Source organism: Pongo abelii, chromosome 9 (genome assembly GCF_028885655.2).
Source record: "Pongo abelii isolate AG06213 chromosome 9, NHGRI_mPonAbe1-v2.0_pri, whole genome shotgun sequence".
NCBI lineage: Eukaryota > Metazoa > Chordata > Mammalia > Primates > Hominidae > Pongo > Pongo abelii.
The window spans coordinates 72,587,065-72,599,109 of NC_071994.2; the positions used below are offsets into that span (position 1 = coordinate 72,587,065).

Here is a 12,045-nt window from a genome sequence, read left to right on the forward strand (position 1 = left end):
GATAACACATTGCGTCCTAGGATGTTTGTCCTGCAACACTTCCTTGAATGCAGAATCAACTCATAGCATCTCTGCTTAGACTTGGCCTTGTGCAGAGGAGAAATACACTAGCCAACTATCCATTCAGAAATAGCCAAGCTTTTGCAGAGAATTTACCATGTCTCTCTAATATCTGCCATTTAAGGACCTCTCTCCAAACAAATCGTCGCTTATTACAGGTGTTACTAGATGTTGTTTTAGTTTCCTTGGTAACAACTATCTCTGTAGATTTACTGTATCTGCAAATGTTTATTCTAATTTTCAGAAAAGATCCACCCTCACTGCAATCCCCAGAGAACTCTGTGATCCGAGAGCCACTGGTTAGGTAAAAAGGAATAAGAGCAGTCTTTTGTGGCAGATAAATTCAGCAATACCTTGGGTTTGTATATCAGGATTCTTTAGCTTTTATCAAAAACGCCCACCAAAATATTCACTCTCTGGTAAGTGCCCAGATATTCTCATTTATTTGGTTTTCACTTGACTTCTTTTTTGGCAACTGATCACATAGAACTGAAGATCACAACATACATCGCAAAGAAAGAATTAGTATAGCATTCCAGTTAATTCACTAGGATTTACTCATATTTTACAGGAAAAATAAAATCAGACGCGTAACTAACTGCAAAATTTAAACCTGGATTCTCTATAGAAATAACATGTCCAGAAATAATTTTCCCAATGCATTACATAGACAGATTCTACTCTAAAGTATTACCCATCTCTCTTCATTATGATAGCCACATTAATGCTTTGTTCTCTCAAAAGAAAGCTGAAAGAAGCCACAAATTTTAACATTGCTTTTTTCTATTAATTTTCAGATATTCCTATTTTACCAACACAAGCATCTGTATTTTTCATAGCAGAACCCTATGAATGAATCATGTCCATTATCAATACATCATATGTTGAAATCACCACCTTCTTCTTGGTTGGGATGCCAGGGCTAGAATATGCACACATCTGGATCTCTATCCCCATCTGCAGCATGTATCTTATTGCTATTCTAGGAAATTGTACCATTCTTTTCATCATCAAGACAGAGCCCTCCTTGCACGAGCCCATGTACTATTTTCTTTCCATGTTGGCTATGTCAGACTTGGTTTTGTCTTTATCATCTCTGCCCACTATGTTAAGCATCTTCCTGTTCAATGCTCCTGAAATTTCATCCAATGCCTGCTTTGCCCAGGAATTCTTCATTCATGGATTCTCAGTACTGGAGTCCTCAGTCCTCCTGATCATGTCATTTGATAGATTCCTAGCCATCCACAACCCTCTGAGATACACCTCCATCCTGACAACTGTCAGAGTTGCCCAAATAGGAATAGTATTCTCCTTTAAGAGCATGCTCCTGGTTCTTCCCTTCCCTTTCACTTTAAGAAGCTTGAGATATTGTGAGAAAAACCAATTATCCCATTCCTACTGTCTCCACCAGGATGTCATGAAGTTGGCCTGCTCTGACAACAGAATTGATGTCATCTATGGCTTTTTTGGAGCAGTCTGTGTTATGGTAGATTTTATTCTCATTGCTGTGTCTTACATCCTGATCCTCAAGACTGTACTGGGAATTGCATCCAAAAAGGAGCAGCTTAAGGCTCTCAATACTTGTGTTTCACACATTTGTGCAGTGATCATCTTCTACCTGCCCATCATCAACCTGGCCGTTGTCCACCACTTTGCCCAGCATGTCTCTCCCCTCATTAATGTTCTCATGGCAAATGTCCTCTTACTTGTACCTCCACTGATGAACCCAATTGTTTACTGTGTAAAAACTAAACAGATTAGAGTGAGAGTTGTAGCAAAATTGTGTCAACGGAAGATTTAACAGTCATATGTGACAGAAAACCTGGAAATGTCTGGTAAGATATTTAAGGTAAATTTGAGAAAACCTAATATTTGACACAAAGAATTATCAACACATATTTTTGTTGTTATCATAGACTTATTTTGTTCACTCTGGATACTGCGAATGAGAATAGAACTATAAACAGGAAGCACCTTGCCTTATGTCCCCATTTCAGTTAAGCAGAATAAAAATAAGTGTCTTATGATAGCATCTCTGATATAAGCAAAAAATTACAACCAAGACAGAAAAATGACAATTTTTACAGTTCTGACAGAAGTTGGATTTCTCATTGTCTACATTCAATCTCTTATAGCAAGTTCTTTTAATGCTAGACCTAAATTAACTCTGTCTCTTTATCCATTTTAATCATCTTAGCACACCACCATTTTTTAAATTTAATCATTTATATTCGATATTGGGATACATGTGCTGGATTTTTACATGGTTATATGGGACCCAGATAGTGAGCGTAGTACCCAATAGATAGTTTTTCAGTCCAATCCCGCCTCCTTCACTTTCGCCCCACCAGTAGTCTGCAGTCACCAACATTTCTTTCATAAAATATTGCTAAGTTCCCTGCCTTATAATTGATTCACAATGAAATGCAAGAGTAATCTATAGGTAAATTGAATGTGTAAGTGTCTCTTTTAAATTTGAACTCTTACTTTGTTAGAAATACAGTTAAATCAATAAGGAACATATTCTAAGACCCTACATAGCGTGGACCCTTTCTACTTACTCAACATCATCAGATACTCATTAATCTCCAGCCACTTCGACCTACTGAACAGTTTTTGAATTTACAGAGTTCTTTGCTTTCTGTGAGTTTTCACATCAGATCTCTTTTGTTAAAATGCTCTTGACTCCAATTTTGTATAATGCATTTCTATTTTTTTCTTTAAATTTTGGCTTAATTTCCTCATAGATTACCTAGCCCTAGTTTGTATTATGATCTTCTCTTTTATCTATTTCATTGCTGGTTTATTCTTTCATCTTTTATCTCTTTCATTGCTGGTTTATTCTTTATTCTTTATTATACTTAACATTTGCAATTACAGATATATTTTATCCTTATTTCATTTCTTTCTACTTCTTGAATAAAGTGTACTTTAGTGATTGAAGAGACCTATCTATTTTCTTATTTTTTCCTACCTAATGTCTGGGACACTTCTGATGCAGAGTAGATTTTAATAAATAATTGCTAATGAATGAATTTAAAAATATGACCATGTTTGTTGAAAAAGATGTTCACTGAGGAGTTCAGTAATATTTCTTCAAGGTAGGATACAAGTTTTTAAAATTGTCTATTTCAAATATAGGCATATCATTGATGCTAATGATTTTTAAAACAGGAAAAAAAAAGATATGTTAAAGACAAATTTATTGCCTTGGATTTGTGGCTGAAAAATTGTCCAACTTTCCTTCCTAATATGACCTCAAAATCTTGCATATTGCGAAAATCATTTTAGCCTTTTCATTTTACCTACCCATTGAATCAAGTCATTTTTATCAACCACGTCAGTTCAAGTCTCCTACACTTCTATCCTCAGGTGAATCAAGAAACACCTTCCAGGAGTGTCAAATGCTTAAAAAATAATAATCAGCCGACAACTGACCATACTTCACAATTAATGGAAAATTTTTATAGATACAAACATTGTTTTTAAACCTCTAATTTATGCAGGATATGCTTCCAGATATTTTTAGGCATTTTAAAAATTTGTTTTCAATCATGACCCAGCTTTTTATAAAAGGTTTTTTCCTATTTATTTTAGTTGAAGAGATTGAGGCTCTGAGAGTTTGATTTAATGAAATTCACACAGAGATGAAGTCAAAAGCTGGGGTTCAAACCTAATCTCTGATGCTCCAGGATAGTATTATCTTAAGTACATTTTAGTTTTTAAATTCAGGACTACGTATGTTTTCACAAACCTATCCTAGTATAGAAAATCCTATCATCAGATCAGGGCAAGAACTGTTTCTATGTTTGAGGTGCATAACTATATCTCTCTACCTTTTCCAAAACCTTACAAATACAGATATGGGTTTGGGGTTGTAGTACAACAAAGCAGTAGTTGACATATTTTATTAATTGAAAGAAATAGAAGCTCATATTCTCCCAGTGTGAGGATAGGCAGCCCAATATGAAGACTTCATTTCCACTAAAAAGATGAGGAGTAATTAGGTGGCTTTAATAGGCATCTTATCCTTTCAGGATTTTGTACATAGATGTCACATAAAAGACTATCAAAGATAATCTATATTTTAGGGGCTTTTGACAGTCTTAATAAAACGAAATGAAAAATAAAATAAAGATACATAAATCTCAATGGGGGAGGTGAAGATTTATGGTCAGCATAATGATTTTCACATACTCCTGAAATGAAGAATGTAGTTTTTGGAGGATTAAAAGCTCAACTCTGGGGCTCCTTAAACAGTGGTTCTCAACTGGCAGCAATGTTACCTCCAAGAGACGTTTGGCAATGTCTGGGGACATCTTCGGTTGTTGCAACCTGGGGCCGTAGGTGTGTCACTGACTTCCACTGATTAGAGGCCGGAGATGCTACTAACCATTCTTTAATGTACAGGATAGCCCTTACCCAAAAGAATTATCCAGCACAAAATGTCAGTGGTGCCAAGGATTAAAAAAACCCTAGTCTAAATGTAACTATCAAATAACAAATGATTAAGCCCCATGGTTAAACAAATTACCTTGAGCTCAACTACACAGCACCTAGGGGCAATCTGATACCAGAGAAGTTCCTCAGAAAGGAAACCAGTGAAAAACTGAGAAAATTGAAAGACTTCACTTGAGAGATGTTAAAAGACTTATTAATCACAAATGAAAGTGTACAAAGACTAATGCAAAGGATGTAAACCTTACCAAAAGGCAAGTTCAAATACTTTTTTAAAAGATTCTAGTAAGTCTTGTTATTGTTTTGTTGTGTTTCATTTTGTTTTTCTATTGGACATTGGTCATTTGTGAGAGGTTTATGGGAAAACATTGTAAGGGATGGAACACTACAAAATTATAAGGGACGAAGGGGAGCATCATTTAGTCCATGTAGAGAACATGTGAATTAGGTGGAGAGAATATGCCTGTATGATATAGGAGTTACAAGAGAACAATATTGTAATTTTTAAAGTAGACGACTGCTTGTCTGTACAACCTAAACATCTTAGTTTTACTAGGGCCAATGAATTTTCAATGCCATGAAAAAATATTCTTTAATATATTGAATTGTGTACAATCAACCCAATCAATTTAATTGAATGCGTTATTCTAGCTTGAGAATTTGAGTCCCCATACATGTCACATTAAAAATGTATAATATATTTGTGTGGGTCTATGTGTGCATACCCATGGGTTTGCCCATATCTGAATGTTTTTCATGTAGATAAGCCAGACAAAAATTCTCCTTTTGTTATTTGTGAGACCAGTAACATTCTTAAAATAATCAGAACTTAAAAACACATTTAAATACAAAAGCAAGATGAAAATATCTTATTGCAACCAAAGCAAAAATAGTTCAATAAAATATAATACCCAATCATTATTTTAAAAATTTTTAGAAACAAAGGAATGGAAGATAACTACTCTAATTTTAGAAAGTAAAACTTAAACCCCTTTCTCAGTAAAAAGCAGTAAGCCTAAAGGTCAATGATAAAATATTAAAACATTCTCTCAAAATTCAAGACAAACAAGGATACCCTACATTACCACTCTCCTATAATTTTGATTTAGGTCTAGCTGGCCCACTAAGATAGGAGAGAAAGTAACAAGAATAGAAGATAAGGAGACATCCAAGAACTCCTGAAGAGAATCCAGGATATAAATAAATAAATAATAAACAAACAAACATATGTAGTATAATTGAAAAAGAAAATTAAAACTTTTTTTAATGTAAGACTCACTACATTGTCATTTTAACACAACAGAAGCAGTCCTTAGTCAACTTAATTTAGGAAAGACAATATTTATCAGGCATGTTCTTCTTCTTGGCAGCAGTCTGAGTAGGGTTTTACTTCTTTTTTTTTTTTTTTTTTTTTTGAGATGGAGTCTCATTCTGTTGCCCAGGCTGGAGCTCAGTGGCACGATCTCGGCTCACTGCAACATCTGCCTCCCGGGTTCAAGTGATTCTCCTGTCTCAGCCTCCTGAGTAGCTGGGACTACAGGCATGCACCACCACACCTGGCTAATTTTTTGTATTTTTAGTAGAGACAGGGTTTCACCATGTTAGCCAGGATGGTCTCAATCTCCTGACCTCGTGATCCGCCCGCCTCGGCCTCCCAAAGTGCTGGGATTACAGGTGTGAGCCACTGCGCCCAGCAGGTTTTACTTTTAAAAAAACGAACTTGCAGCAAACAGTTTGCTTGTTTATTTCTATTTTTTTCCTTTTTATAAAAAATGAATAACCTCCCAAGCAGATTAAACATTATTGACAGATTTGCTTCCATCTAACAGAAAATGTAGCATGATAGTCAAGCAGCATGCCTCAAGCATGGTGGTCTTGGATGACCAGCATAAGAATCACCTTGGAACTTATTAAAAATATAGTAACTTACATCCCATTCAAAATCTACTGAATCAAAATATTCATTTTAACAAACTCTTCAGATAATTTATTTGCACATTAAAGTTTAAGAAACACAGTACTAAAGCAATTCATTATCACCAAGTGTATAAGAACTTGTATGTGTTTGTGTATTTACAGAGGTAGGAAGACTTACAAAGATTTCAGGTGAAAAGTGAAAATCCATAATGAATTTATCTCTTTCTAATTTCCACATATCTAGTTAGATTATAAGTGCATTATAGTAGGTAAATTGGATATGATTTACACTGAAAAGACAGGCTGGCTATATGTGGTTGCTGGCCCATGGTTTGTTCATTCTTGTTACAAAGAGAATCTTCTGCCTACAAAGTAAAGGTAGTGTAAATCTACATAAAATATCATGACTGATTCTATTGATTAGATAAACAGGATTGACAAAGGGACTAAAGAGGCAAGTGATAGAGTGAGAGAATAAATATGCTATGCTTAGCTAGCAAATGGCTTATCCTATGTATATAAAAAATCATTCCTCATTTAAATAAATGTGGAAAAGGTATATAATCCAACAGAAAAAGAACAAAAGCTTTGAACAGATACTTCAAAAGAGGAGATTTAAATGGTCAATAAGCATATAGACAGGGGAGTATAATTTCCAATTGAAGGGAAATTAGTATACACTATTAATGATCTGATCTCTTTTAGAACTTGGGACGCTAAAACAACTAGCTGGTCTGCCTCTGGATATACTGGCTAATTATAGCTAGGGGAAAATGAGCCAAGGTCAAGAGCTAATCAACAGAGGCTGGGTTTGAATATGACCCCCAACTTCTGATCACATGCAGTTTTCTCTGCCAAAGCCTGCATTATGAGTTTGGCCCTAGATTTGTGTCCCTTGAGTCAACGTTTAGAAGATTTTCCATAAAGTATGGTGTTATTCTTTCAAACAGGCCCTGCTCTTAGGCATCCCAAGGGGCTCTTAGAGCTTCATAGAACAGTGCCTACAAGCATAAAAGAGGAGCTTAAAGGAATCTTTCCTACTTCTGATCACTTTCTTATCACTGACTTTATAGCAAAGTATCACACTGATTTTAAAATGGTAAGACAAAATTCTACTTTTTCAAAATATCTGACATAATTTGCATTACATCTTCTGTTTGGATTCTGAAAGGATGGACTAAATGTTAAATTAACAAGAGAAATTAGATGTTGTGGAGATTAAGCGTATTGTAGAATTTTCAAGGAGAGACAGAGTGTACTCTTTGGTGGGAAGTATGTGTCTGGGGAAGTATTAGGAATGTCCATCCAGGCATGCCCAGTCTGTATGATATGTGTGAGAAGGATGTATATCTATATTATCACATGATTCTACCTTAAGTCACTGCACCTCTCTAAGATTTTGTAGTTTTTTTAATGTATAAAATGGATAAAATAATAACCTAAGTCAGAAAACCTATATAGATCATTAATCAAAATAGCATATTACTATCTACAAGTTAAATATAATAATATATAATACAATAATTACATTTGTGGGTGTTTGTCTTATATATTTGAATTAAATCTCAATAGTGACTACCTCTAAAGAATAATGCAATCTTTAAGACAATGGTGAGACAAATGCCAAAACACAAATGGCCACAGTCAATTGACATAAGATTATTTTAGCTGTAGCTAGTACAGTAAAGAAAGCAAGTTATGTGGCTTAGATAAGAAGTTTCAGAGGATGTGTAAATGCATAAGTGATATATATTAGTCATTATCTGTGGCTTGGCCTTTCTCTTAAGTTCCAAATATTTATTCTTAATAAGCTATAGATATCCAAGGAAACAAGGTCCTGGGATAGAACTTTGGGCACATTGAGAGGTTGTGAAGAAGGAAAAAGTCTCTCAACAAAGCAGCCAAAAGACCCCATAAGCACTAAGAAATTATACTTTCCTTGGAGCCAAGGTTTTCTCATGCTGTCCATATCCTTAGAAAAGTCTGAATCCAACATTGACAGGTAATTAAAATTGTATGAATGTTTAAACAGAGAGTTAATAATTCCTAAATGATTACAATAATGGAAAATACAACCTATGCAGATAACAACTTTGGAAAAGACAGCCACTCTATTGGGAAAACAGCTGAGGAACTGTGTTCTGAGATGTTAAGAAGGGCTAATACATTTTGCCATCTGAGGAGCACTGAATGAGGACTCTAAAATAAGACAAACCAAGAGGTAAAAATCAGACACATTTTATTTGATGAAATAAGTGAAGTGTAGCCTGAAGAATGGGGGAAATCATTACCGTCTTTAACTTTGGTAAATGATATTCCATTAAATAAATAATTTTGGAGCTACAACTAATTTCCATTTACTATGCTAGGTGTTAAAAATGCAACAGTGAACAGTGTAAACATGATTCTCTCCCCTTATATTCTAGTTAAGGGAGAAGATAGACATCAAATAATAAATCAGGAAAATAATAAGGAAGCTATTTTGTATAAATGGGACTAGATTACGTACCTGAAGAGAAAATAAGATAAACAAATTTAAGAAACATATATCAACTCAATTCAAGGAAGAAAACTAATCTGAGTATTCCGCCATGAAGTAGGCTTTAGATATTAGTTAATATGCTAATACTGGGGAGAAGTTAGGATGTATTGGTTGATGACTACTCATTCAGCGTGATTTAGACTACCTTCTATATAGGAAGGAGGGTAAGACTACATATTTTCTAAAGGTTTTTTTTTTAACCCTAAGATCATGTAATAATGAACTTCCAGTTCCGCCATTACTTCAAATGTTCATCCTATATATATATATGCTGGTATGAATATAGGTTTGGGATAATTCATGAATTTCCCTCCTAATCCAGAGTAAACTGTGCTGTTCCCTTCAAAATTTTGCTTTCCTTGCTCAAAAAGTTTTTATAAAATTGAAATAAGATAACTGGTTTTATGAGATTAAGACATGAGTATTTTCATGTAGTCAAAGGATTGTCTGGAATTGTTGAGTGTGCAAAGCCTAAGTTGTTTGATAATTTAACAAGTTCCAACAAACTCCTGGGTGAGGAAGCAACTCATATTCTTCCCATTTGCTTTTATGTTTGGCTTTCTTTTTGTTTTCTTTTTTTTTTTCAGTCTGAACTGACAGTAGAAACATAGATGTTTGACATTAAGAAGTATCTACTCTTAGTATCTATAATGTAACAGAAAGCAATATCTTCTACCATAAGTTCATTTAAGAAATTTCCAACTGCACTGAGGTAAGCACCTAGTAAAGCATCTTCCTATGTGTCATGTCTCCTCTTAATGACACAAAAATGGAAGTCCTTAGATTCCTCCTTATCGGGATCCCTAGACTGGAGAAAAGTTGCACCTGGATATCCATTCCTTTCTTATCTGTGTACCTTCTTTCTTGGATGGGTAATTTTACCATCCTCTTTTTTATCAAGACAGAGCAAAGTCTCCATGAACCTATGTACTATTTGCTTTCCATGCTCTCCATTTCTGACCTAGGGCTGTCTCTCTCTTCCTTACCCACGACTTTGGGACTATTCCTATTTGATGTCCATGAAATTCATGCAGCTCCATGTTTTGCCCTGGAATTTTTTATCCATCTATTTACAGTCAGTGAAGCCTCTGTACTATCTGTAATGGCATTTGACCGGTATGTGGCAATCCACAATCCTTTGAGATACAGCACTATCTTAACTAGTCCCAGAGTCATCAAAACAGGGGTTTTTCTGACTTCCAAGAATGTTCTTTTGATTCTTCCACTGCCCTTTCTCTTGCAAAGGCTGAAATATTGTCGTCAAAACCTTCTCTCCCACTCCTGTTGTCTCCACCAGGATGTCACGAAGCTGGTGTGTTCTGACAACAGAGTCAATGTTGTCTACGGACTCTGTGCAGCACTTTCTACTATGCTGGACTTGGTGTTTATTACCTTCTCCTACATTATGATTTTAAGGGCTGTACTGGGAATTGCTACCCCCAGACAGCAGTTCAAGGCCCTCAACACGTGCATTTCTCACATCTGTGCTGTGCTTATCTTCTATGTGCCTATGCTGAGTGCTCCCATGCTCCACCGGTTTGCCAGGGATGTGTCTCCTATGATCCATGTCCTCATGGCTGATATTTTTCTGCTGGTGCCATCCCTGTTGAATCCCATTGTGTACTGTGTGAAGATCCATCAAATCCAAGAAAAGGTTGTGGGGAAACTTTGTCCAAAAAGAAGTTGATCAAAGGAATGAGAAAGGGAATGAATGTATAAGTGGCAACTAAATAGATGTTGAATGTTTCACTGGGAGAAAGTATAATATACTAGAGTGGTCTTGTATTTTATAGTCAGATAAAGTTCATAGAATGAATGACTTTTGATATTCAGTACCCTAAGTGCCCTTATGCCCCTGTGAGTTTCTGAAAATTACTTTAGCTATCTGATTCTAAGATTGTACATCCAATAATTTAAGCCTTAAAGGAAGACTGGAAGCATCTGCTTCCTGCTTTTTAAAATATATGCCAATAAAATAATATGGGAAAATACCTACAAAAACGTATCCTCCTACTTTTCTTTATATTTGTAGCAAACAAATACCTATTAACAGAAGAGCTAAATTATTTCTTCAAGTTTTGTTGATGATGCAATGTTTGATCTAATTCGAGGTCACCTTGCACAGACTTAAAACTTTTAAAATATGTATATTAACTGCATATCTGGATGGATGTAAATTCAAAATACAAAAGATATATTATTCTGGAGTCATACTAGTCAATTACATTATTACAAATGGTATTTTTTTAAAGAACCCCAAATGACCATATCTCCATTGTTTATTTTAGTGGCCCATATTACAAAAAAATACATTTATCTTCTCATGGGTACATTCTTAACTCTGGCTATTGCTTTTTAAACCTTTTCTGCATATATATATTTTACTCCCAGCTCTTAGAATCAGCTAATTATACCCACTCTCTAGAGATTATCTTTTTTATAATTTAAAAATAATTAGTGAAGATCCAACTATTTTCCTCAGTCTTTTTTATCTAAGGCTGCATTTTCACTATGAAGCCTTTCCTGACCATTTCCAGCCTAAATAGACTTTTAAACTTCTCTTAAATATCAATCTTTCTGTCTTTATTAATCATTTTACATACCATGTAAATTGCCTTGTAATCCTAGAGTCATAGGTGTTGTGTTTGCATATATAACCTGTGTTTATAGGACCTTAAACAATTATTTGATGTTAGAATGTGAATCCCAGGAGACTAGTGATTGTCTGCCTTTTTACTACTTCATACCAGTTGTGAGCACATTGAGTAGCCCATAGTATGAACACAAATAATTTTGAATAAATAAATGAGTGAACACTTAGCAAACATTGAGATAACATATATAGAGTCACAAAAACCACACACACAAATACACACACATTGTCACCTTCAATCCTCAGTTTATAATAATTACTCCAAATTTTATTATTCTCCCAATACTTTTAAATATTTTCCTACAATATTCCACAGAGGCATTTTCAGCGTTCTCTAACACTTTTAGAAAACCATACATACAATTTAACATCATAGAGAAATAAGGTTTTCTCATAACCCATTCATGTCATTGTT

The 12,045-nt window shown here is 34.8% G+C and overlaps 2 protein-coding genes across 2 annotated transcripts; both read left to right on the forward strand.

Annotated features, from left to right (window-relative positions):
* The first annotated feature begins 418 nt into the window (after positions 1-418).
* LOC103891862 (olfactory receptor 51A4) lies at positions 419-5,189 on the forward strand. Its single transcript, XM_054526192.1, has 2 exons — positions 419-479; positions 858-5,189. Exon 2 carries the CDS (start codon positions 920-922, stop codon positions 1,859-1,861), a length of 942 nt encoding a protein of 313 aa, XP_054382167.1. The 5' UTR covers positions 419-479; positions 858-919; the 3' UTR covers positions 1,862-5,189.
* LOC103891863 (olfactory receptor 51A4-like) lies at positions 4,265-10,664 on the forward strand. Its single transcript, XM_009246748.2, has 3 exons — positions 4,265-4,403; positions 7,386-7,534; positions 9,879-10,664. Exons 1-3 carry the CDS (start codon positions 4,265-4,267, stop codon positions 10,662-10,664), a joined length of 1,074 nt encoding a protein of 357 aa, XP_009245023.2.
* Positions 10,665-12,045: the final 1,381 nt, after the last annotated feature.

Coding starts and splice junctions, on each gene's coding strand:
- LOC103891862 (XM_054526192.1), top strand. CDS start 920: ATGTCCATTATCAATACATCATATGTTGAAATCACCACCTTCTTCTTG.
- LOC103891863 (XM_009246748.2), top strand. CDS start 4,265: ATGAAGAATGTAGTTTTTGGAGGATTAAAAGCTCAACTCTGGGGCTCC. Junction 4,404..7,385: donor GGTTGTTGCAACCTGGGGCC/GTAGGTGTGTCA, acceptor TCTTTCAAACAG/GCCCTGCTCTTAGGCATCCC. Junction 7,535..9,878: donor ATCACACTGATTTTAAAATG/GTAAGACAAAAT, acceptor TTTTTTATCAAG/ACAGAGCAAAGTCTCCATGA.